This window comes from Alligator mississippiensis, chromosome 3, assembly GCF_030867095.1.
Source record: "Alligator mississippiensis isolate rAllMis1 chromosome 3, rAllMis1, whole genome shotgun sequence".
Classification (NCBI taxonomy): Eukaryota; Metazoa; Chordata; order Crocodylia; family Alligatoridae; genus Alligator; species Alligator mississippiensis.
Genome location: NC_081826.1, coordinates 261,645,999 through 261,673,090, shown reverse-complemented (window position 1 = coordinate 261,673,090; position 27,092 = coordinate 261,645,999). Strand labels below are relative to the sequence as shown.

The 27,092-nt window shown below is 43.6% G+C and overlaps 2 protein-coding genes across 7 annotated transcripts in view; one reads left to right on the top strand and one right to left on the bottom strand.

Moving 5' to 3' along the window:
- Nucleotides 1-27,092, bottom strand: part of SREK1IP1 (SREK1 interacting protein 1) — a 190,655-nt gene that overhangs the window by 40,368 nt on the left and 123,195 nt on the right. The window lies entirely within an intron of this gene.
- RGS7BP (regulator of G protein signaling 7 binding protein) overlaps nt 1-27,092 on the top strand; it is a 90,678-nt gene that overhangs the window by 35,120 nt on the left and 28,466 nt on the right. For 3 of the 5 annotated variants that reach the window (XM_059725141.1, XM_059725142.1, XM_059725139.1), the window contains exons 3-4: nt 1,940-2,002; nt 21,331-21,461. In XM_059725141.1, the coding sequence (XP_059581124.1) occupies nt 1,940-2,002; nt 21,331-21,461 (194 nt within the window). The remainder of the gene's footprint in view (nt 1-1,939; nt 2,003-21,330; nt 21,462-27,092) is intronic. The other 2 variants (XM_059725140.1, XM_014594164.3) reach the window with 2 other exon arrangements.

The window sequence follows — 27,092 nt, the reverse complement described above, 5'->3', positions numbered from 1 at the left end:
TACCCATTAGTTAGTGTTTGTTTTATGACACAGAGCAATGAGGTTTTCAAACATTTCATCCCTTTCCAGGCATTTCTTAGGGAATATGAACATATTTGTTTATGTAAATTAAAACAAATTGCTTAGATTTTCCTTTTCATTATGTAATTAACTCATTTTGCTGATTATTTCAATCACTAATGATCTATCCAACTATTAACATTTACAAAAGGAACTACATGGGAAAGTAGATGTGAATTTTTTATATTCTGTTTAAATCTTGCAGATACGTTATAAGAAAGAAAGAATTCAAATTTTATACACAACTCTTTTTCCATGTGGAAGATACAAATATTCAAAATAATCAAACTTTATTGCCATAATGAGGTCAGTTTATTTCAAAGATATATGTATAAACAGTGTTTACAGTAATAGTAAATAGTGAACAGATGTTTTCAGACTCTTACAAATAGAAGTAAAATGTCTTGTAAATCATCAAAACATGAGTTATAGATAGTCTAGTCAAAGGAACCTGATAGTTTTTGTACTGTTTGGCATCTGTAGCAGTTTGCTGACCATTTCTTAAAACAATTACTAATCACTTAGTATACTTGGTTACTGTTGATAAATGTATCCTTAATATGAAGTCTGACCTTAATAGCCAATCATTTCATACTGGTTAAGAATTATTTCAGTATGTAGTACTACATTAGAATATGTTTGTCAGAAATGAAATCTGGAATATATATTGCACTTATTCTTTGCTATACTCTAATACATATAATAGAGAAGACATCAACATTAAAAAATGTACAAGATAAAGGTGATAGTGACTGTAATCAAAATGAACTGAAGTTCTTTAGATTTCCAGAAGAAAGTCAGGTAGATCTAGGGCTTGACACTGCCATCATTGCTCCTGTTTTCCTGTGTAAAGTGTCTCATTTAATGTCCTACTTCTACAAAGAGCTATTTGCCCTCATTGCCATCACCAACTTTCATTCCTCAAAGTTTCTACTCTGAAGAGTTGCTTTCAATTAATGACAAGGCAGATTAACAGAAACTTCAAAAATCATCACATATCCCTGTTGGGCCCCAGCTAACCTCCACTAACTGACTTTCCTTTACAGAAGATCTGTACCAGGCTCTGTACTTATATATTATTTTGTAGTGTGTAATTATGTAATTAAGCTGTGGGTCAGATTGTTGGACAGACTATGGCTGCTTGAACAAAGTAAAGCAATCAATCAGGTTCTTGATCTAAAAGTACATCCAAAGATTGCCTTGACTGCCAAGACACCACCACTTCATAACGGGTGTACCTCCCATCTCTGGTGGGGAAGAGTGTACAGTATTCTACCAATTCTGGACCACTATAGAGGCCTCTGTGGCTTGCCTTAAACTATGGAAAAGGGTGTTTTGGACCCAAGCCAGACTAAGATCAAAGAAGTAGAACTATGATTTAGGCTTATTCTTTGCCCAGTTCAAACCGGACAGCTGAGGCTTGGGGTGGGGAGGGAAAGGGGACTCTACTGATTTTTCTAAAATCTTTTATTATCTTAGGGATCAGAGTTAAGGTTAAATGTGCAATCTTACTTTGAATTTTGAGTTTTTAGAGAGAGCCACCTTAACACTCTCTTGCCATAGGGACATTTCAAGACTTTTTAAAAATGTGTTTGCTTTTAAGGGAAAAATGAGATTAAAAATGTCACAATAATTGTTTGATTATCTGGGTACTGTTAGGACTGTGTGTCTTATGCACCATATGAATGCTGAAAGAGAGCTCTCCCCAGTTCAACAAAGGAACTCTTCAGTAGAGCACTCCTTTCTGAGTATTCCAGGAACACTGCAACTTCTACTTTAAAACAGTAATTCTCAACCAGAAGAGAGGAGAGAAGTGAGGTATGCACAGGCTCCAGTAACGAGATAAATGCAAGCTCTTCTCTTCCTTCCACACTCACAGCAGCACAGGCTCTTCCCTGCATGGCTGCTCCTCCTCCTGGCTCCTCCTCCTGTCTTCAAACAGGTAAGTGCTAAAATAAATTCATTTTTGAAATGGGGTACTGTTCAATTCACAAAAGTTATGAGGGTGCTCCGAGTTTGAAAGGGCTGAGACCACTGCTTTAAAAGATACAGAGTGAGTGGATTAACCAGCATCATTTATCCCTGGGGAGAAACCAGCCTGTAAAATTACAGCCTTAAATTTTCAGTTTCACGAAAGTTTTCTGAATGGCATCTGACAATGCCCAGTGGAAGGTAAAATGCTTCTACGACCTTCACTATGCTGGTTGCTACTGACTTGCACTCTCTTACGTGAGGTCAAAGATGTGAAAGTCATTGAGAGACAGTAAGCTTTTTTTAAAGCTATTTTAAAGACAAGGTTATCACTTTTGCAGTAATCATCTCATATAATGATCTTCCTAAAGAATTTTAGAGCCTCTGCAGAGAACTTAGATAACTGGACTAAAAGTGACACTATTTCTTGGAACGTAGTTCTGAAGGAGCAAAACAAGAAAATTAAAACTTGAAAGATAGGCCTTTTCAAAAGTTAGCCTTCAATTTACAGATTATATAATGCTTTTGATTTTCAAGTGAACTTCTGTTGAAGCCAATAAGAGTTTCTTGAGTGGATTAATGAAAGCTTGTAACACTTTAGGTGAACCTTGAACTATTTTGGCATTGGAAAGGCTAAAATTCCATTAATTCAATAATTGGAGGTGTCTCTAGAATACAAGTAAATGCTATACAGGGCCAGATTTTGGTCATAGTCTACATGAGTCACTTTACTGCACAGTAGCGTAGTTTACTGCGCAGTAAGTGTGTGCATCTACACGTGCACATGCTTGCTGTTCAGTAAAAATTGCTACTCACGAGTAAATTAGCTACCTGCAAACACAAGTAGCAAATGTATTCACGAGTAGTTACTGTACAATAATGCACATGTAGACACCAACTGGGAGAAAATTTGCTCCTAGTCAGCCCCACCACTAGGGGGGCAGCCTGAGGCTAGCTCCAGGGCTCCGGGGCTGGAAGCTTCTCCTGCCCCAGGGCTGGGCCAGTTCTCTGGCAGGCCCTTAAAAGCCAGCAGGCATCAGAGCCCTGGGGTATAAGCAAGCAGCCTGAGGTCACTCCAGGCCCCTTTGTGCCCTTGAGCAGGCTGCAGGCCACCTGCACTATAGTACCATGCAGCTGCCAGGGCCATACCACCCAGGCTTGCAGGCTGGTCCAGGCTCCTGCCAGGCCTGCCAGAACCCAGGCCCAGCTGTAGGCAGCTCCTGGCCACCAGTGTCAGCTTCAGCTGCCCACAGCCCACCCCCAGCAGCCTACGTGGAGTCTCCAGGTGCTGTGGTGCATTGCCTTGCTGTGTGGCTGCCAGTCCTATGCTGTGCTGCTGTGCTGGGTGCTGCAGGAAACTGCTGAGGCCTGGCAGTACAGGGCTAGCCTTGCAGAGGCCTGAAGAGCCAGCACGGAAGCCCAGATGACGTCATTGCTGACACCACACCCCACCTCCTGGGGCCGCAACTGGTTGCAAGAGGAGACTGGTGACCTTGTGGCGCTATGGTTCGAGGTGGAGGTGCAGTGGCAGTTTGCATGGGGCAGGTGCTCCATTGCCAATGTCTACAAGGGGCTGTCAGGCTGGTTGCAGAAGCACAGGCACAACTGGTTGGCATGGCAGTGCTACATAAAGGTCAGGGCCTTGCAGGCACACTGGATTTTCATCACCAACCACAATCATCAGTTAGGGAGTGCCCACAAGTCCATCCGCTTTATGCGGCAGCTGACAGACATCCGTGCACCTCACAACTCAGGCTGTGGCTTGCCTGAGCCCCTGCCCTGGCCTGGCACCTGTGGTGACATGTCACCAGGGGAGGGCCCCTCGGGGCACCACCAGCCCATCCTGCCAAAATGCTCCCTGCCTCTAGCCTCCACCAGCAGTTTGGGGAGCCTAAGTCAGTGTCTGCCCCAAAAGCTCTGCAGCCTCAGCCCCAGCCTCAAGATGTGGCTGGCCATGTCACTGCTGGCCGTCAGCAGTGCCAGCTCCTCCCTGGGAGGTCCCCTGGCTGGGCACCTGCATGCTGTGCTCTCCCATCCAGCGAGTCCACCCAGAGCAGCATGCCATCACCACCAGCTGGGACCGACCCAAGCCACCACCATGCCAGCCCTGGCCACATGGTAAGCCCCGCACTGGGGGGAGATCCCTCCCTGCCCCTGCCCTTGCTGCTCTCCCTTCCCAGGAAGGTAGCGCTCCCCAGGCCCCAGGTCCCCCGCCCCAACCCCAGCATACAGGGAGGTAGGAGAAAGTGCAAAACTTTATTGAGCAGCCCATGCCCCTGCAGCTAGGCAGGCACAGGCCTCTCATACACCAAGGAATGCATTGATGCAAGTGGTCATGTCCTTCTCAGCTGCAGGGGGGCAGGGATGTGTGGTGCAGCCACAGGTAGCTCTTCAGTTGGTGGTGGAGGTCATGGGGCAGCCCGGGCTTGCCCCCCTGCTCCATCAAAGCTCAGGGACCCATGCCAGGTGTGCTGGTGCACCCAAAGCACCATGACAGTCATCAGCAGCAGGGCGTAGTGGGTCGGGCATCTGTTGGTCTGTGCCAACAGCTCCTCACACAGCACCCAGGACACATGCAGCAAGGGCACACTCAGGGTGCAGCGCCAGCACGAGGGGGGCTGGCCCTGGGGTGCCTCCCCAGAAAGGCCCCCCGCAGGGAGGGTGGGGGCACAGGCAGCTCCTCATCCCATTTGTCTGGGAGTCCTGTGCCCACTGAGATTGGACGCCATGGGCTTGGACCAGTGGGCCTGCAGAAGGAGAAGGGGGGCAGCAGGGTCTGGAGCTGTGGCAGCAAGTGCTGCCAGGAGCCTGGCCTGTCCCAGCCTGGGAACAGGGTGGGGAAGGCAGGCTGCCCGCAGCCAGCACCCAGCACCCCACTGACCCCAGGGAAGCAGGCGGGGATGGAGGGCTTGGCTAGCAGCTGGTTGGGCCCAGGCCTGCCTGGCTTACTTACCATGGTCCTTCAACACCTGTGCATGCCCGACCCCTGATCTGAGGCCAAGCAGTGCACAAGCCCCTGGTACAGAGCATCTTACTTCAGAAATGTTGTAAACTGTCACAAACAGCTTCTTTCTCATGGCTCTGCAGGCCCTGCAGCTGCATGCAAGGGAGAGGCCACCGTTGACAGCTGGGATGTGACTTCAAGGTCACCGCCACCTACAAACGGAGCCCTGCGGATGTGCTGGCTCCGCCAGAGGAGGATCCAGGACAGGACCCTCTCCTAGACCAGCTGGTGATGGCACCAAAGGACCATCTGATAGATGCATGGGCCTGGTGGGTGGAGGACATTGTTCGGCAGGACAGGTGTCAGGCAGAGGACCTGGCCCACCACGAGAGGTTCTGGGTGGAGGACACGGCCCATGAGGATGCATGGAACCAAGCAGACTGGGAGTTCAGGGCGCTTCTGGACATGGATTGTGAGTGCATGGAGGTCCTGTGGGAGCAGAGTCCAGTTGTGGATAAGACAGTGTAGGCCATGAAGGACAACTGCCAGGTGCTGGACACCATGCTGGCCCTGGCAGTTGCCTTCATGCCACCTGTTTCTTGGCCCCCAACCCTAGTCCCATCTGCTCCCTGGCAGCTGCCTACTGCCCAGGAGCAGACCCATCCCCACGGGCATGGGTGGAGGTCAAGCACTGTCTCCATGGGCCAGAAGCCCCTGCCCACACCTGGGTCCCCCACCACCCAGCCTCCCTGCCTGGGCCCAGGCCTGCTCGATGTGGGTGCAGATCCAGAGCTGCCTACAGCAGGGCCAGGACTGCATGCCAATTGTGCTGGCCCTGAACACTGGCTGCTGAAGGGGAAGCCACCCACACCAGGTGACCACTGGCTGCCGCCACCCCTAGATGAGACCCCTGCTGCCAGGCTCACTGCTCCATGTGCACCTGTGGGTGAACGGCCGGAGGCTGGGATGCTGGCCACCTGTCCCCAGGCTTTACCCTGTAGGTACCCCCGCCCCACAGCCTCCCACACCGGGAGGGCACACACACAGTCACAGCAGTTCACTTGTAAATAGTTTGCATGAGGAAGAGGATGTTGTATTGGTGGTAGGTGGGGTGGGGATGGAGGGACTCTGTTGGGGAGGGAGAGGGAACAGGCTGTGTTGTTGGGGAAGGAAGGGTGGAGGAGGGGTCTGTTTGTTGTGAGGGAATAAAGTGTTTTTCTGAGAACTGTCTGCAGTGAGTTTGGTGCTGGGGGGTAGGCAGTGGGGCAGGGTGTCTATGGGCGGATGTCCAGGTGGGCTACAGTAGAGAGTGCAGGAGGAGGTGGTTGGGCAGCACCTCTTGCACCCAGTGCCCTGGTCCCTGATGTCAGTTGTGCAGTTTGCCTGGGGCCTCAGTGGCAGGGGCCTGCTGAGGCCAGCAGGAACAGCACTGTGGCCAGGAGACCAGGGCACTAGGTTTTGCTGCCAGGGGCAGGGGCTGGAGCAGCCATGACACAGGGAGACAGAGGCTGCAGCGAGAGAGCCTCCATGTACTGACTCTGGCCTCTGCACACTGCTCCTGGACAGAAAAGTGGCTGGCCATGGTACAGGGAGCAGAGATGCCTTTAAAAATGGCTGCCAGCTGCTGGCATGAGTAGCCTGAGCCTCAAGCTTCCTCTGGTGGCAGCAGGAGCCAACTACAGGGCTCCAGGAAGATGCAGCAGTTTGCTGCTAGGAGCAACAAGTCTTCTCCCATGTCCCTGCATGTGTAAATGCCTGTCTGAGAGCATTTATTCGCAAGTACCCTGATCCTGGATCAAATGCATGTGTAGACATGCCCAGTTACATCAGTATGAAACTGGAATAAACTTGATTTGGCTTAAACAGAGTCACCAACACAACAGAACAGAATCTGACAGCATAACTCTCTAAACTCTAACATCAGGGGTTGATATTTAATTTCAGAAAGCAAGATTAAAAAGTGTAATTCTAAATACTGGGGTTCAGACAAACTTGCTTATTTGTCTTGTATTGTGCCAGTGAAATGCAACATCTTTTCTGTTATTTAGTGAGCATTGGCGAACTGCTATAATTCACCAGCATAATAGCTTCAAAACAGAAAGGATTCAAGAAGCAAATGTTCCAGTCACACAAACACAAATCCTTTTAATTATTACCTGTCTTTTAATATGTTATCTGTCTACTGGAAGGAACTAAATCTACTCTTTATCTTGCTGTTTACTAGAATGTAGCACTGTTCTGCATATCACTACTGTTTCATCATGCTGCATTAGTACAGAACAAAAAAACAAAAAAAAAAATGGAAACATGACAATTTCTAGGAAAAAGCATGTATTTAAAAAGTCAGTACCCTTTTTTCAGTAACCAATCTGAAATGAGTCTAGCAGATGGGAACACAACAACAGGGATGTTTTCTCAGTATCTGTTTAGGAGAGAACATTGCAGTTTGACTTTGCTCTGTATATTCACAAGACACTGCCATACCACCCCTCTACCCCCTGTGCTACAGTTTTCAAGATGATCTGTAAAACTGTAAATTTTAAACAGTACGCTTAAGACTTCACCAAAGAATCAAAGCACTTTTTTCTAGGCCTCAACATTTTAGGTAAATACGTTTCAAAATAAAATATTTTTAAAATTCTCTTTCACTTATTGATTCAAGAATAGAGACTGCATTTCCTGGTTTGTCTAAAACAACTGATAGCAGACCAGATTCAGAAGTGCTGCGTTATTTGGTCTAAGAAAGATCTCTGTGTGTGCATCTACACATTCAATTAGTGCAGTGTGATAAACCCCAGACCAGTTCACACCAAACTTAACAACTCCCAGACACAGCATCTACATGTATGCCCAGGACCACAGCAGTTTGAGCCAGAGCAGAACAGCCTTGGGCTGACAGCAGGCTGAAGGGGGTCAGCCCCAGGGTCTGAGTTGTGGCATCACGCAGCGGAGGGCCTGGCTGGGGCACAAGAGTGTCCAAAGAGTGAAGCTGTATGGTTAGACAACAGGCAGAGGTCTGGCCCCCTGCTGCCTGGGGTGACCAGGTGCAGTTTATTTCCAGGTCAGCATTTACACGTGCATTTAAGCACAGTTATTTTTGCTGCCATAAGATAGTACTATCCTTGACAGTACTATCTTATGGCAGCGAAAATTAGTTTGCTGCAGTCTAATAGCATTGAATGTGTAGACTGTGGCATTTTACACCAAAGCAAATTAGTCTACTGTGCAGTTAAGCGCATGTGTAGACACACCGTTTGAGATCCATTTACATGCACACTACCCACCCACCCCCATTATGTAAGGGGGGAGTCTAACAAAATGTGACTAACAGTACAGTGCTAAAAGAAAATGGAAAAAGAGATCATAATGTGCTGGGAAGTGTTTCCATGTAGTAGAGCAAAAAGACCCCCCTTCTCTAGTATACCAATATCTTAGCTTACTTCTTGATGGATTTTCTTCCACATTATCTGCATTTGACTTACTACTCCAGATACAGCAATAGGCCACTTTTTGAAGTTGCTTTTAATAATAAAAAATTGAGTGAAAGTTGTACAAATTTTGCATTTGTGAGGCCTGATTCTCCCTTAACTCTAATTAAAATATAGAATAGTTCCACTGATTTCCAGGGAGTTATAGGAGAATCAGTCAGATGTAAGTGGTAGAAGAAACAGGCCTTCAGAATCTACAGGGAACAAACAAATTACCTCTCCAATATGCCTTGCATTTTTTAGCCTCTGGGAATGTTCTGGGCTCACTCTTAAATCCAGTTCATTCACATACAGTTTTATTCTACTGCTCCTATACCTTGCTAGAGGGTTTTCTAAATTGCAGGGTGTCTTAGAATGAACTACTGGGTCCAGAAGATTCCCCGCGCTTGAACAAAGGACATACTCACAGTGGTTTAGAACATAACTCATGCAATATTGCTTCATTCAAATTCGGACACGTTTGCCAATGGACAGCCTGATCGAGCTGTTCCTGCAGATGGGCATTTTGTGTGCTCAGAAGTTCAAGCACCGTAAGGAGCAGCCAAGGGACGGTGCATCTAACACCACTCTCCCCCTCAGACTGAAGCTCCTTCTCAACCCACTGTTGCACCTCGGCAGGAGTTACAGGGCACTCCTCCTTACTCCAATAAACAGATGGACTCAATTTACAGAGTGCCTTTGCTACCCCATACCACAACCTTGGTACCGGGCATCCTTCTTTCTGATCCCTCTCCCTCCCCCTTCCGCAGCCTCTTAAATAGGTCCATGCCAAACATAAGGGGAATCCCACTTCTAAAACCAGTTGTCTTAGAATGAACTACTGGGTTCAAAAGATTCCCCCTGCTTAAACAAAGGACGTACTCACGGTTGTTTTCACCCCTGCAAAGCTTTATTTAAGGATACTCACAGAGGCAGGTGATAGAACAGAGCAGAGAGGACGGTCACCTCACATCGGCCTTAGGTGGCAGCCACCACCCCGCCTGGTTCCCCTGGCCCCAGAGTATCCTGATCCCAGGGTTCCTCAGCTCTGGCAAGAGTTCCAACTTATGCAGAGCCCCGGCGCAGGCTATCCGCATCCCCAGGATCGGGACACTCCGGGGCCAGGGGAACAATGCGGGGTGGCGGCTGCCACCTAAGGCCGATGTGAGGTGACTGTCCTCTCTGCTCAGTTCTATCACCTGCCTCTGCGAGTATCCTTAAATAAAGCTTTGCAAGGGTGAAAGCAACCGTGAGTACGTCCTTTGTTCAAGTGTGGGGAATCTTCTTCATTTTTAAGCTGCCAGGAATCAATGTCCTGGCGCTTAAAAATGGGGGTGGGGGCACTTGAACTAAAGCTTATCAAATGAGCCACACCATTTTTAACTGGAGCAGAGGGGTGAGGACAGAGGTGGGCTGCCCGCTATGGGCTCGGGGCTCTCGCCCTGCTGCCCTTGCCTCAGAAGCCACATGCTGGCCATGTTGCACCCCCTACCCATCCAGTGGCAGCGGTGAGCTGTACTTCCAGATGCTGGACAGGCAGGGGATGCAGCACAGGCAACACATGGCTCCCAGAACAAAGGCAGCAGGGCCAAGAGCCCTGAGCCCACAGCAGGCAGCCTGCCTCCACCCTTGCCCTGCTCAGCTCCACTCCAGTTAAAAGTGTCCTGGCACTTAAAAATGGTGGCAGCAGCACTCAACATAATTTTTAAGCATCTGGATGCTGATCCCCTGGATGAGCCATCTGTGGCTCCATCCCGCTCCTTGCCTCGGTCCCGGGGTCCCATTCACTGCCCTGCCCCCGCCCCTGCCCCTGCCCCACTTCCTCACCATGGGGGCCTTGATCTGCATCCATGCCCTTTCCCCTCCACAGACTTACCTGCAGAGAGCTGCTCTCCATGCTGCCTGGCTGCATTCCTATAAATCAGTTATCAGATCAGTATTGACCAATATGCCTGGTGAATAATCGGCTCTCAGTTTTGGCCAAGAAAATCTTTATTGGTGCATGCCTACCATTCGTTGTAAACATACAGACAGGGTTTTCTAGTTAAATTAAGAAATGGAATCGGATTGCTTCTCATTTTTGCTACATTTACACAAGTTAAATTCCTTTGATTTCCATGGTCATTCTTCTGATTGATACTGTGAATTTCAGGGGGGGAAACAATGTATTGGGCATGTCTACACATCACTATACAGTGATGTTGTTATGGCACCATGCTTTAGTACTTCCATTTGGAAGCATGGCGCAGTATGGGCAGTTACTGCATTGTGTGCATGGCACACAGTTAGATTTCGCTGGTGCATCACCATAGCAGTGCATTATACTGGTGAGAGTGCACCACTGCAGCGACGTAACTGGCAATTACATGTAGACCCACATGATTGTTACATTACAGTAGTACACCATACAGCGACACAGTGCATCACCACAGGGTGATGTGTAGACACACCCATTGTTTCTCAATTCCAATCACCCTACTAAAGATTTGTTAAGGCAACATAATTAAATTAGTTTCCCTAAATTATTATGAATAATGTTAAAAAGATCATTTCAGAGTTAAAAAATAATAGCCATTTGCACATCTATTCTTCATTGACGAGGGGAATCCTAGCCTTGATATTTTTCTCTGTCTTAAGTGGATTATACTGGATGCTGCAAACAGTCTTCAAGTTTATGCCATGCAGAAAAAAATAATGCTTGGTAAAAGAGCTCCCTCTACAGGTGCTATATTAAATATTTTAGCACTCAACTATTCATAATGGGAGGCAAATTCCACGTAACCAATGTATTTAGCTGGACAAATGTTAACAGGCATATTTACCTTTTTAAATAGCAGAGGGTGGGATAGACACCCTAAGGAAAGAAAAATTTCTAAAATACACAGTGTCCAGGCTATGAAAAATCAGTAATGTGGCAAATTATAAATAATATTATAATTTCATATATAACCTGAAAAAGTATTATTTGAACTAATGTTATGACATCAAAAACAGAGATTGGGGAAAAAGCTTTCTACAGTATACAACAAAATGTTTACTCTCAGTATGAAATGATTTCTGACGAGCTTTATGAAATATGGAATACATTTGTATGCTAACAGGTTATTAGTTTGTGAGTTTGAAACAACAGGAAGTCATTTTGATCTGTATATGGATGGAAAAGAGAACTTTTTGCAGTGCATTTAAGAGTTTGAATACAGATTGTGAAATACAACTAAGTCAGATTATTTTTTCTTTTGCAACCACATTTTAATATTCAAGTTCAAACTCTGTTTAGTATGGACCACATCTTAATAGACAGTCTTATGAGCTAAGGGCAGTATCCTGTTTCCCTTTGTGAATCATAATAGTGAGTTTCTGGAAGAAGCAGAAGAATCTCTTCTCTTGATTTGCAAACGACATACCTCTTTATACAGTATGCTGCTGGCTTTTTTTGCAACAAAAGATAGTTTGCTCATATTCTGAATAATTCAGTTTATGGTCTACTTTAACTCCCAGGTTGTTTTCTGTGGTATTGCAAACTAGCCAGTCATTCCCCAGTTTTTATTTGTGCATGAAGTTATCTTGCCCCAGGTGCAGTACTTTGCACTTGGCCTTGTTTAATTTCATCTGGTTGTTTGTGAACCTTTTTCTAGTCTAACTGTCTGCATCTACAAGTACTAAATGAATTCACAGTAACCAATGTTACTGTGCAATACCTTCCCTGCATGGTTTTTTTCCACTGCTACTGCACAGTAGCAACAATCTATTGTTCAGTAGCTTGTTACTACTGTGCAGTAGTATCATTTCATAGTTAGTGCCTGGCAATGCTTCTGGACCATAGCAACAAGCTATGACACAGTAGTTGCTCATGTAGACACACCCACCAGGTCATTCTGGATCCTAGCTCTACTCTCCAGTGTGTCTACAACTCGACCCTGTCATCCGCAAATTTGCTAAGTGTGCACTCAGCCCCACCATCCAAGTCATTAATGAAGATATTAAAAAAAAAACAAAAACCAAGACAGACCTCTGGTAAACTGCGCTTGCTACATCCCAACTTGACATCAAGCCACTGAGGGCTACTTATTGAGTATGATGGTCTAACCAGTATCCACCTTACAGTACTTTTGTCTAGGCTGGATTTCCTTATCTCATTAATGAGAATGTCATAGGAGACAGTGTCAAAAGCCTTGCTAAAGTCAAGGCTTATTACATCCACTCCTCTCCCCACATCCACAGGGCCTGTCACCTTATAAAAGAAAATCAGGTATGACTTGGTCTTGGTGAATACGTGCTCCTGTTACTGATCACCTTATTCTCCTCTTAGTGCTTCACAGTACATTTCTTGAAGACCTGCTACATGATCTTTCTAGGTATCAAGGTCAGACTGACAGGTCTGTAGTTCCCTAGAATCTTCCTTCTTCCATTTTTTTAAAAAGATGGGCATTATATCTGCCCTTTTCCAATCATCTGGCACCTCACCTGACCTCCACACGTTCTCAAAGAAGATAACCAGTGGCTCCTAAATTAAATTGGTCAATTCCTTCAGTACCCTAGAGTGCATCCCATCTGGCCCTGCTAACTTGAAATCATCTAGCTTCTCTAAGTAATCCTTATCTTGTTCTGCTGCTCTAGGCTGTTTGTCTCCTTTCCTATCTTTCTTGCCAACTTTGCTCATCATCTGGTAGCTGTCCCTATTTGTGAAGACTGAAGCAGAAAAAGGCATTAAATACTGCAGATTTTTGTGTGTCATCCATAACTAGGTTGCCTTCTGCATTCCATATGAAACCTATACCTTTCTTGGGCTTACTCATTTTTTACATACTTGTTGAATCTACTTTTTATTGCCTTTTTATTTCCCTGCCAATCATGCTGTGGCCTTCCTAATTTTCTCCCTGCATGCCCATGCAATGCTTTTATAGTATTTGCTAGTAATATGAACAAGTTTCCACATTTTATAGGCTTCCTTCTTGCATTTCAGCTCATCAGAGAGACTTCTGTCTTGCCAGGCTGGTCTCCTGTTTCACTTCCCACTATTCCATTGCTCAGGATAGCTTGTTCCTGCACCCATAGAAGGCCCTCCTTAAAGTACAGCCAGCAATCCTGGACTCCTTTTCCCCTCAGACTTGTGTCTTGGGGGGACCTGCCTGCCAGTTCCCCGAGTTTGCTGAAGTCTGCTTTTCTGAAGTCCAGTGTCTTTATTCTGCTGCTTCCTTCCTTCTTTTTAAGATCTTGAACTCTGTTTTTCAATGTGATTTAGCTATAGCTATATAGAGATAGCTATCTTAACTATAGATACTACAGTGGCCACATTCTACTGTGTGTAGCTCCACTTACAACACACTTTCTCACAATATTATCCATTATATTTTCATAGATTCATAGATGTTAGAGGCTGGAAGGGATCTCTCGAGATCATCAGGTCCAGCCCTTCTGTGCCTGGGCAGGAAAGACTGCTGTGGTACTTCAGAGAGAACATAACTAAGCCAGAAGCTATAACGTTACAAGTAACGAAGATATTTACAATCTTCAGTACAAGCAGTCAGTAAGGCTAACCGCACCATGTAGTGCATCTACAGACGCATCACAAGCAGGTCCAGAAAGGTGATCCTTCCCCTCCATGCAGCATTGGTCAGGTCACAGTTGGAGTACTGTGTCCAGTTCTGGGCTCTGCACTTCAAGAGGGATGTGGCTAGCATTGAGAAGGTCCAGAGGAGGGCCACTTGCATGGCCAAGGGGCAGCAGAGCAGGCCCTACGAAGAGAGGCTAGAGGGCCTGAACCTTTTCAGCCTCCACAAGAGAAAGCTGAGAGGGGATCTGGTGGCTGTTTACAAACTCACCGGGGGGGACCAACAGGAATTGGGGGAGGCTCTGTTCCCCTGGGCACCACCCAGGGTTACTAGGAATAATGGCCACAAATTGTTAAAGAGAAGGTTCAGGCTGGACATCAGGAGACATTACTTTACAGTTAGGGCTGCCAGGTTCTGGAATGGGCTCCCAAGTGAAGTGGTGCTCTCTCCTACCTTGGGGGTCTTTAAGAGGAGGCTGGACAGATATTTGGCTGGGGTGATATGATCCCGGCACCCGTTCCTGCCCGGCAAAGCAAATCAGACCTGATGATCTATTTAGGTCCCTTCTGACCCTAAGTACTATGATACTATGATTAAGTACTGGTAGTTAAAATTTATGTGGGCATAGTTAAAATTCTTAAGACTTCTTTTCCCATTTAAAGAAAGAGTAATTCAATGGATCCTTATTCATTAATACAGAAGTATTTTTTTTACCTTCATCCACAGTTTTAAAAATCAGTTTTAAATAATCAGTATTAAGAAAATTACAGTCTGTACCTTGTCCTCTCTTTTTGCAGAAGATACTACACTCCTCATGGCACGACTATAAACATATGGTAAAAGATAGTTACCAGCTGTACATTAAATAGAACTTTGAAGCAAAATATAATGAACAAGTCATGAAACTGGGGTATCAGGTTTAAAAAAGAACATTTTGTACAAGCTGGAACATGAAAGTCAAATTTTTTATTCTAATATGTATTTTCCACTCAAGTCAATGGAAGCTACATATATGCATTTGAGAAAAGAATTTGGTAGAAACCTTGCAGAATCCTTATGGGTATGATTGTTAATTAACAGGCCAATATGAGCTGGTCAGCATGGGTCATGGTCTGGAAATGTAAGTTTTAATGTAGAAGTTTGGGGCCAAATTATATTATTGCAGGTAAGTGCTGAAACACTGATTCACATTGTTATAATTAAGAACAGAATTTGCCTCATAGTCCAACTACATATGTTAAATATTCTTCAAGAAATGGGATTGTGTAGAAAGTGTCATTCATTTCTTTGCATCTTGTTGCTTCTCCAAATATTTTTGCACTGCTCAGTACTTTGGGCATTTAAAATCAAACACATGACAGATTTGTAAGATCCAGAAATGTCATTTAAGACTTAAATAATTATATTTTCTAATTTTGCTTGCAGCTGGTGAATATACACAATGCCTCTGAGAAATTACACTATTTTCTTGTCAACAATTGCTGCTCCTTTACCTGTCACAATTGTTAACAACTTTCGCTTACCAGAATGAGTAAGATTAGTTTAATCAACCTCTTCCCTTCATAGAAATGAAATATATTTATGAAAAATATAATATTTTTATCCTGTTCCCATTGCCTTCTTTTTTTTAGTGACAGAAATTAAGTGAAACACACTGATCAGTGTAAATAGTTTCCACAGTAGCCATGACTCCTTCCCTCCCGCCTCCCCCCCCCCCCCCCCCCAAATCCCTGTAGGTACAGTGCTTCTCTTACTTACTTGGACTTCGGAAAGAAATCAGTAGACAAATTGGATGTCAAAAATCCTTTCCTCTAAAATAGTAGCAATGAAAGGATCATTTATCAACAGTGACTTCCGTAAACTTTTTGCTATTTCATAATTTTGTTCAGTTGGGAAAGTCAGCAGGGATGACCCTGCAAAATAACATTATGAATCTGCATCATGTTATACATGGTTTAGTGAACAATTAAAGTACATGCCAATCTACTAGTGCCTAATCCAGGGGTGGGCAAAATATGGCCCGCAGGCCACATCTAGCCTGCCGGGCCATTCTATCTGGCCTGCAGGGCCCCTAAAAAATTTAGAAAATATTTGTGTGTGTGTGTGTGTGTGTGTGTGTGTGTGTGTGTAGGGAAGAACTTTGTGTAGGTAGGGTGGGGCTGTGTGTGTGTGTGTGTGTGTGTGTGTTCGTAGGGTGAGTCCTACATGCATACCCCACCGTATACATGCACCCACACACCCCCTTGCACTACCATACACACGGACCCCACACCCACACCCCCTCACACAGCCCGGCCACCCTTCCACCAGATATCTCCCACAAACCCCATACCTACCCACAACCCACATATCCACACACAACCACATGCTCCCTCACCCCACACCCCCCACACCCATCCACCCCTCCACAAAAACACCTACACCCTCCCCCACATCCACACCCCCTCACACAGCCTGGCCAGCCTCCCACCACATATCTCCCCACAAACCCCATACCCACCCACACCCCACATATCCACACACCCCCACATGCTCCCTCACCTCACACCCACACCCCCCACACCTATCCACCCCCCCACAGAAACAACCACACCCCACACCCCACACACCCACAGCCCCCCACAAACCTGTACACCCTACACAATATACAAGAGGAAGCCTTCATTTTAAGCTATTAAATACAATCACCTTTATGTATACTAGACAAACAAATGTAAACCAGGACAAAAATATTTTTTGAAATCAAATTAATGAATGTTGTAGGTGTTCATTTTTTAAAATATAATTTGGTATTTTTCTGGTTCTGAGATGGCAAAGCCCCTTGCTGAAAGGAGTACTTCCGAGAGCAAGGGGAGGGACTTCTGGCAGCAAAGGTCAGGGGATAGGGGGCAGGACATCCAGTCACAAGATGGTGACCAGGAGGTGGGGCACCTGTCAAGGGGCAGAGCTATCCATACGGCCCTCGACAGCTTGCCAAAACTGGGTAGGCGGCCTTCCATCCAAAATAATTGCCTGCCCCTGGCCTAATCCAAACCACTGTGCTGTCCAGAGGACTCTCAGATACTTTAGGTACCTAGCTTCCTAGTGTAACCCACAGCTCAGTCAGGTGTCTGGACTTCCTGCACAATACATGAGGAGATTTATGTGGCTAGGAATGAGATCTGCAACAGTCAGCAGGCACGTCTACATGAGATGTTTACTGCGCATTAGTCTAATAACACTGTGCAGTAGCATGGCGGTTAAAAACATGCTAATAGCCTACTGTAAAGTGTTATTAGGGTAATGCGTAGTAAGCATCATGCAAAAACCATGCACCAGTGCTACTGCACAGGAACTCTAGATATTGTGCATTTAGTTAGAACTTTATTAAGCAAGTATTAAACTAAATGTGCCATACCTAAGGCACATTAATGAAAGTGTAGACACACCCAGCATCTCCCTAAATTATAAGGAGTATAACAAAACCTGCCACATGTCAGGGCATGTCTACACATGTGCTTTACTGCTCAGTAGACTAATTTACTGCACAGTAAAGCATCACTGTCTACATGTGCATGGCAATTGGGCCATTGTAGACTAATTTACAGCACCACTGGATACTCCCATGAGATAAAGATACTATCCAATGGTAGAGTAAATGACTGTGCTTAAACACATGTGTAGACAGTGATGTTAGGATTAGTTTACTGTAGTTCAAATTGCACCAGAGTTTATTCAGTATATTAATTGCATACGTAGACACGCCCTCAAGGACTAAGATACTCTTGGGTGAAGGTAGGATCCACATCTCTAAAGCTTCAACTGGATTACAGGAATGAAACTATTAGCACTGACATATAGAAATATTAAAACGTTACAAGCTAAGAAAACCTGATGTATTGATGAACCAGAAATTCCTTCACATCCATTACCTTCTTCAGTCAATTTATAAGAGTCAGATGCTGCTCTTTGCTCCACACAGTTAGTTCCCATTGGCCATTAGAGTCTAATTCTGAAACTGCTGTTTGCACAGATTTTTTAAATCGTTGAGATCTTCATGAACATAACACCTACAAAATTTAGGGCCTTTTATGGATCCTGATCATGCTGGTATAAATCTAGAGTAGCCATCTTTTAGATTTAAACTAAGGTAAAGGAGATCTTAATCTCCCCTTCATACTGTTTTATCTTGTCTCCTTGACTAACCCCAGTCAGTGATTAAATCACTAATTTTTCTCAGCCTCTGCAAACTAAAAAACCATAGCGCTATTTAATTTAACAGCATGTTTACTGCTAAACTATGGAGAAAACTGAATTCCTGATCTACTGAGTGTTCATAGATCAAATGGGCACAGGGAATTTAGATTGTTAAACAGAGGGAAATGTCCTGACTGCAGAAGTCTGAAGTGGAGGTATTATTTAAGAAAATGCAGGGCTGAATACCAGTGCTGTAACTAGGGTGGGGCAAACAAGACAACCACCCCTGACACTAACTTAGGGCAGAAGGGTGAAAAAAAAAAGGCTAATTGCAACCGTATGACAACCAGAAATCGCCCCTGCCCCTGTGTCCCACCATCTGTGTCCCAGTGTTACTGCTGAATCCTATCTAGACACTATAGAAAAGAATCCATTAAACTATTATAAAATGCAGTAATGTATGTAGTGGAAGAAAAAGACAGCAGCTGAAGAAACCCTAATTAAATGCCTTTTTAAAATTTCAACGTTAGCCATTCCCTTGGTAGTGTTTTGTGCTTCCCTACAGTGCTGTGGGACTTTGTCTCTGTAGGGGCTGGAGCACTAATTAGCACTCAGTCATTCCACTGCATGAAGAAAAGCTGAAAATTTTTTTGCATCTGGCCATATTGTTTGAGAAGAATGTGAAGCTACAATAAGGATGTATTTTGAACAAATATTTTCTTGTACAGGGATGGATTTTTTTTAATGAGAATGGAATCCAAGTTCAAGCAGTGAATTTTTCAGGGAAAATGTGCATGGACTTCAGGGCCTCAAACACTTTCTGAATATATAGTCATTGAGAATAGGATAAGTCATGGCCAGTATCTGAAAAATCTGGTCTTTAACACACTGCAAAAATACCTTTTCTGTATTGTTAACCATAGCTTTATTGTCTGTCAGTATGAAAATGCAGTAAATATATAATTTCTGAGTCTCTTTAAATGAAAGTAGAAATCATTGCATATAAAAGTTTATGTGTTGTATGATGTATCAGAGGGATAATAGGTCACATAATAATTAAGTTTATTTTCCTGTATATAAGAAGAAAACAACCCACAGTCACTGTATACCTAGCCTGTTTTTGGTTAGGTCTACAGTCCCCAACCTGTTTCTGAGGCTACAGGTAGATGTTAAAATAATGGTGCAATGGGACCAGAAGACTTTTATGCCCCATTCCAAACATTACACCTCCTACCATACACATCTGGCATGACAGGAGGTGCAGTGTTTGAGATGGGTCATAAAGTATTTTGATCCTAGTTGCACCACTGCAGAACTGCCCCCAGGCCAATCCTATGGGCTCTGGGGCTTTCTGGTGCCAATGCTGATTGTTGGCATCAGCCCCAGGTCCAGCTCCAACCCTAGGTCAACATCAACAAATAGACTCGCAGCTGTCTAGGACTGGGGCTGACTTTGAAGTGCCTGCCAGATCCAGGATAGCCCCCAGCCACATTCCAGCTGAATGTCAGCTTCAGGATAGTGGGGCATGTCATATATTCAATTTATGGCACTATAAAAACCAACCACAAAGATGTTCCACATATTCATGGAATATCTTTGTGGCTGGCTTGCGATTTTATGGCACTATACATTTAATGTGTGTGGTATATTATTATTTATGGCACAACATGTTATTCATGCAATAAATGCAACAAGTGCCAGGGACCTGGTGGGCCACACTTTACAACAGATTGACAGATAAGAACTGTCTTCCTTTCCACCTCTCAATCTAGTGCAGGTTCTAACCCTTCAGTATTTTCTACTACTACTTCTTTTGTCCTTTTTCCTTTGTGTTTCTTTTTTCCTTAATTATGGTTTTCTTGTGTTGTGGCTTCTACTGCTTGTTCCACATTCACCAGAAAGCTATGTGCTCCCTAATGTGGGAGCAGCTCCACAGGACTGGGCCACATGTGGAACTGCAGTTGTGGGAACCTGCAGCTGGCATCCAGACATGTAGCTCTATATGTATGTAGAGGCAAAAATGGATGGTAATTAACTTTCAACATCCAGGTGTCACTTGTTGTTTTCCATTCCTATACTGGTCTTTCTATCATCATTACTGTTCTCCTTTCCCTGTATATTCTATGGATCAGTTCTGACATCTCCAGAGTAGAATCTATCCCTCAGGCTGGAAAAAAACTTGAGTCATGAAGTATTCAGGGCAAGATATTTAAAATCTCTATAACAAAATGGTGATGGTGCACTTCCAGATTTTGATAGAGGAATGAAAAGATTAAAGTTAAACAGGACAATATATGATAGGTATTCATACCCCCCTTTTGGGACCAAAAGTATTTTAGAGTGCTTATCAAGACTGACATACTGAAAAATGAGAAACAGGCATTGTTTAATTAACTGCAAAAACAAAGGCCTTTTTAGACTATAAACTGTAGGGAGAAGAAACCTTGTCTTCATGCTTTTCTGTGGAGTATCCACATGGTTTTGGAGCTTCCCTAGTAGTGGATATCATACACTAATTTGTAACAGTAACAAACCTCTAGAAGAGGTTTATAATCAAAGATCCTCCAGGATAACAAAAACCATGTCACCATAATGGGTTTGACCATGCTTGGTCTTGTATGTGGGCCCTGGATAGACAGTGTGCAAGGAGGTCCTACTGATTCCTTGTCCCTCAACACAGCAACCCAGTACAATTGTAGTTAGAGAGCACATGTTCTATGTGAATCTACCACTGTCAAAGTTACTCTTCCCCTCAAGTGCATGGAGAGCAAAGGAATGTTCAGATTTCTCAAGCCTTGAAGCTGTCAAAAAGGGTGCAGAGGAGAAAATAGGGGCCATGCTTCTCTCTGTTCTTAGACAAAGTTAATGACATAATGAACAAAGCTACCAAAGTCCTTAAGAAGATGATAACTTTGTGATTGTGGCATGAAGGGAAATGCAAAATTTATCATCCCTTGAAGTCTTTTTTAATGCACACTTTGTAGATGACTAGGGAGGGGGAAAAGTAAGTAAAATACAGCTCTGTAATGTCTAGCCCAAGTTTATAAAGAATGAAAAACAGTTTTTAAATAAAATAAAAACCTGATTTTTGTAGATTGTACATCAAATAGGTAATGACTATATATTTTAAGTAATTATGTTTTCCTCTTTCTTATTGCAGCCCAGAAGATGGTGAGATTCACCCTGAAATCTGTAGACTATACATCCAGTTGCAGTGTTGCTTAGAAATGTACACAACAGAGATGCTTAAATCTGTATGTCTGCTAGGATCCCTTCAGTTTCACCGGAAAGGTACTGGCCTATACAACTACACCACATGCATTAGCATTATTTTCAAAAATGGTCTCTCTTTTTAATTGTTCGTAGAAGTACATATGACATGTATAGCACCAAATTCTTGAATCATCTGTACTACAAAAGAGCATAATCAACTTATTTGACCCAGGTTTAGGTCTTGGTACCAATAAACAAGGTAGGCCATACATTTACTGGAATAAAGAGGCTAGAATAGAAAACTCTGAAAATAATCAATTCAAGAGTTTTAGAACATGACTTCTTTTTATATTCATTTGTCTGCTTGAGCTGTTCTAGTGCTTTATGAGAGTTGCAAGCAGAGTGCTTCACATCTGCACTTTCCTCCCTGCACTGGTCTTCTTGGCTGGACTACCCTCCAATTACACAACATGGTCAGATGTATGGTATCAACATGGATGACTGTATGATATCAATTCAACTAGAAGCCATCACAGGAGAAGTAGTCCAGCCAAGGAATGTGGTCTATAGTAAAGGTTACTTAACACTTTCTATTGTTGTTTGTCTTAGAACCTCCACCGTTTTAATATGGGGGGGGGGAGTTTGCTGCCTGCCTCGCGATTTTATTTTGTCTTGTCTCAACATGTCTGTAAAAATTAATTTTATTCTCACAAGCTAAGTTTGGAAAAGCTACCATATTTTTTCTATGTAAGAAAGATTTTTATTACATTTTTGAAGAGCGTTTATCACTTCTATTCTTTGGTGCATGGACCTGAAATTTGGTAGGGTGAGAACACTTGGGAGCAGTTAGGTACTTTTTGTTCTCACCAGATTTTTTTATTCTTTTTTATTTTCTTCCCAGATTTAGTCAAATTATAAGCTTCTCAAAAAATTATTTGCATATTCAGTAGAATTTCAGAGGCTTTCTGCTCAGATCACCATTCATTCAATTTATGCTGAATGTTCTGAGGCTCTCACAACCCGAACTGTATTTTCCAAAAGCTTATTTGGGCCATGTTCACTTCCTTCTGGAAGAGTTGCGTCTTTTCCAGGAGAAACCACAAGTGTACAGATGTCCAGGAGTTTTCTCCCACAGCAAAAATAGCCACTTTAAAAGAAAAAAATATCCTGGAAACAGCCAGGGTTAAATCACTCCTAGGAGAATTTATCCTGAGAGAATGAATGTCTGTACACATTCTTCTGAGAGAAGCCACAGCAGTGTCCTCCAGCATTACAGGGCACTTTGTTCCTACCCTACCCCATGGGAGGCAATCTGGGTCAGCTAGTCAGGGCAGAGCTGCCCTGTGCACTGCTGCCATCTGTCTCCAGACAGACTGCAGGTTGCAGGACATGGTGAGATATGTGCACAGGACAGTCCTCCTGGCTGTGCAGAATCACCCCTGCAAGCTGTCTGCTTTTTAGGGGCTCAGCATTCAAATGTCTTTTCAGGTGTCCCTAGGTAAGCTTTTCTACCTGGAGAACAAACCAAGAGAATTCTCATGTGTACACAGCCTCACAAACTCCTTCATACTACAGACTATATATTAACTTCTAACACAGCACTATTCCTGTCTACTTCCTAATTTGCTGGGCAGTGACCCATGAAAAAATGCTTTGGCTGATTGGTGTTAATTATTAGGTTCACGTCACATTCCATATTCTTGAACAACACCTCACAACTGCTACAGGATATAGTCAACTGAGAAATCTCTGGCAGAACCCTGTCTCCAATGAGACACACTCATCTCATCCAAAGCTACGTCGCTTTTCCGGCTCCTTGTATCAAATCTGTGTGTGAGACTGTGGTGCCTTATCTACTAGATACACTTCTTTTGCAGAGCCAGGATTAGAATATCAGAAGCTGGATTCTTAGTTTTCAACTCTGTCCACTGACAACATGTGGGTTCTGACCTCCCTATATATAGAGAATAAAAACGTGTTGATGTAGCAGTTGCTCCTTTAATTTAAGTGACAGAGCTCTTTTGAAATGTACACATCCATTTCTGAGTCTTTGATAGTTGTATCTACCAGTATCAGAAAATCTAGGAGAGAACCAGTCATCAACATTTTCACTCCCTTGAACACAGTGACTACAAAAAGGTACGTGGTGGTTCAGGACAAACATTTGGTTGGTCACTAACAAGTCTTATTGCCATATTGATTCTTCGATATCCTTGTTTACATTAGGCCACTAGTACTTGATTGCAGCTCAAATGCACAGTAAGTAAACCTGGGCAGATTTCAAGAAGTTTTTCTTTTTTAAAACATACTGCTACATTTTCAGAAATGATAAATCTTATATGCTACATGAAGCATCCCTCCTTAGTGAAAGTTTATTTTTCCTGTAAAATTAGTTTAATTTAATAGGTAATTTCACCTTTGTTCAGCCATCCACTGAAAGTAAAGTGTAGAGTTTGACTGTTCACGTAGCCTGGCAGATTATCAGAGGCTATTGGTTAATTAAGACCATACTTAGGCTAGTTAAGCTACATTTTCTCTTGATAATACTCCCTCAGATTATACTAACATTCATTTCAAAGGAAAAACAAAAAAATCCAGTTTTATTAGCATTTTTAATGAACACTTGATAATTGGTAACATACATGGATACATAATTGGTACATAAATGGATAGACTGCCTCTAATTACATGACATAATTAACAGTGGAGTTCCTTTTTTCACTTCAAGAATTAGATTTGTGATGGATGAACAGAGTTTATTTTAGTAATGTAGATTTGCATAAAAACATCTGCACTCAAATAATGATAACTGAATCTCCTCATGGGCTAGGGACAGACATTCAAAAAGCCCAAGTCTGAATTAATTCAATGTTTACAGGTTAGTCTTACCTTACTAAGCTGAACCAGTTTGAAAATGGAGAGACATTCTCTCTGGACTGAGGAAACTCAGGCACATAGGCAGTGGCTCAGGCTAGAAGCCTGGGGAGGGTGGGGTGCTAGAGTAGACCTCCCTTCCTTTCTGCAGGGAGCTAAACTGAGCAGGGTGTGGCCAGGCCCTAGCAGGATTCTTTCATTAGGGAGGTCTGCCTGCACAGTCCCAGGCTTTTCCCAGCTGGCTGCTCAAGGGGTGGGAGTGTTGCCAGCCCCCAGCTAGCACTCTGAGGCAAGGGGAATGGGGTGCAGTGCATGCATCTGTTGATGATACAGAGCTTTTCAATCTCCCTCCCTGCTTTGTCATACTGTCTGTAGCAAACTGACAGGCAAGCAAGCCAGCTGGGTGCTGACAGTCTTTATCACTTATTAACAAAACAATGGCCTCTCTCCATTGCTTCAAACTTCTTAAACACCTTACCAGCTGATTAGCTCCAAACAGCCCTAAGCAGTCACTGTTCTGTCTGCCTGCCCCAGTGAAATTGGAGAGAGACACGCCCCCATCACCTCTTGGCTTAGCTAGCATACCACATGCCTAGGGTCCATGGGGCTGGGGTCCGTGCTGTGGGAGATGGGAGGGACAAGAGTGGGGAATTTCCTGCTTGAGCAGTGAGGGTGGGGTAGGGCAGGAGGAAGCCAGGAAGACCTTGCTGTGTCTGCAGTCTCTGCTGGAGCCTTACACAGCGTTAGCTAACATGCCACATGCTAGTTATGGTCCATGCTGTGGGAAAGAGGAGGAAGAGATCCCTGCTTAAGCAGGGAGTGATGAGGGGGTGGGGGAAGGAGGGTATGGGGAAGCCAGCAGACCCTGCTGTGCCTGCAAGTCTGTGTTGGAGCTCTGGCCAGGGAGCAGAGGGGAGGGGCCAGCCCTGCTGTGAAGCACAGGGCTCTGCCCAGCCCAGACAGCATGCTAGAATGCTGGGGGACTCTGATTTAAGCTTCAACCAGCAAGGGGTCTGGGACAGACCTTGCATACACTGGATTGACCCAAATCTGTTAAATCTGATGCTACATTCAACCAGGTTTATCTCAAACCGGTTTCAGCCATTTTCAAACAGATTTATGTGCATTGAACATCTGTTCTGTTACAGGTTTAAACCAGTTTCTGATAACTTAAACTGATTTATGTCATGTCTGCCCCTAATGGATGAGCTCCTGAGACTAAAAGCAAGCTATTCCAATTTCCCACACCAGAAGAAGAACCACTGACACTGTGAATTAAACCAATAATGCAGCTGTGGTATACCAAGATATCAGTGGTTACCAAGCAAATTGTGGGTTTTTTTAATGTAACTGAAAGATTGTGTTGCACATCCCAGCAGCTGTAATTGATACTAGTTTATTTGGGAGATTTACCAGCCTAGAGTGATTAGGATAGTAGAGATATCCAACCTACTCTTTAGTAATGCTCATTTGTTTAAAGTCACCTTTTTACCAAGTTTTAACCATATTAGTTTTAAGATTGCACAGTTATGTCCTAATATGGGGGGTGGGGCATGATAGCTTTAAGGGATCAATTTTATCATGTACAGACTTAGTGGTAGCCACAGTAATTTAGCCCCAAACATCTAGAGCAATTACTAGATGAAGTCTTTATTAAATAAACATGATACAGTTTTACCAAGTGGAGGTGAATAAATCAAGATTTTGGTACTGAGCAAAAATGTATATTTTTATATATGGAATATTTCTTCATCATCTTACTAAGGGCATTGTGCAAAGGTGTGATTTACCTCAGTTTTAAAGGCAGAGAAAATTACAGAATGATACAGAAACAGCCTCCCATTGCCATACATCATCTCAGTGGTTGATCTGGAAACAAGACCCGACTTCCACAATTCCCAGTCCTTGGTATGCAGCCCTACCAGAAGAGAGATTCTTCTGTGGTTATAATCCTTTTACCTCAGATGCTTATATTTAACCTACATCCTATTTGCAGAAAGTTTTAAATGTCCATTTCCATGTGAATGTGGTAGTCCATATAGAGGTAGACCCTTATTAAAAACCTTTAAATTTAATCCAAATACAGACTATCAATCCTTCACTCCCCTTAATCATTGCCCTTAAAAGTTTCCTTAATTATCACCACTCACAGTAGAAGAGAGGCAAGGGACAGATTTACAGACTGACTTTTTATTGTCACTTGCCAAAAGCACTTCAGTGCCTATCTAGCTACCCACAACAGTACAGTATAAATTCTCACCTATACCAGCTGGGGAGACACAAGACAGAAGTAGTGGGCAGACTAGCCGCAGGTCTTGAATTTGTGGAATTCTTCCATTTTCCTTTCAGTCTATACCCTATATCTATAGATTGTTTGCTGTAATAGTCTAAATAACATTCTTGGATTAGTATTATTCAAATTCTTATGTTTCTCTGAAACTTTTGAAATTGAGCTATAACAATTCTCTTATGCACTTAGAAGAGGTCAGTTAGTCAATTAGCAGTGACTCTGAAAGTTACAATTTTGGAAGGGAGGATTTCTTTTACCTCATCAAGTGGCACATCCAGACGGGATGTGATGGCAGTTTAAGATGTGGCTGGGTTACAATTTAAGATGTGATTAACTGGTTAATCACATCTTTAATGTTTCTACAATCTGACCACAGACATATCTATTACAACAAAGCTACAACTAAAATATTTAGTTACATAATCACTACTATTTAAATTAAAGCTATATTTGGATTATCTTATTTAAGGCCTTCTTTTATTGTGTCTTCTTGCAGGTGTTTTGCCCTGTTTAATTTGACATGGTTTAGCTGGGTATATTAACTG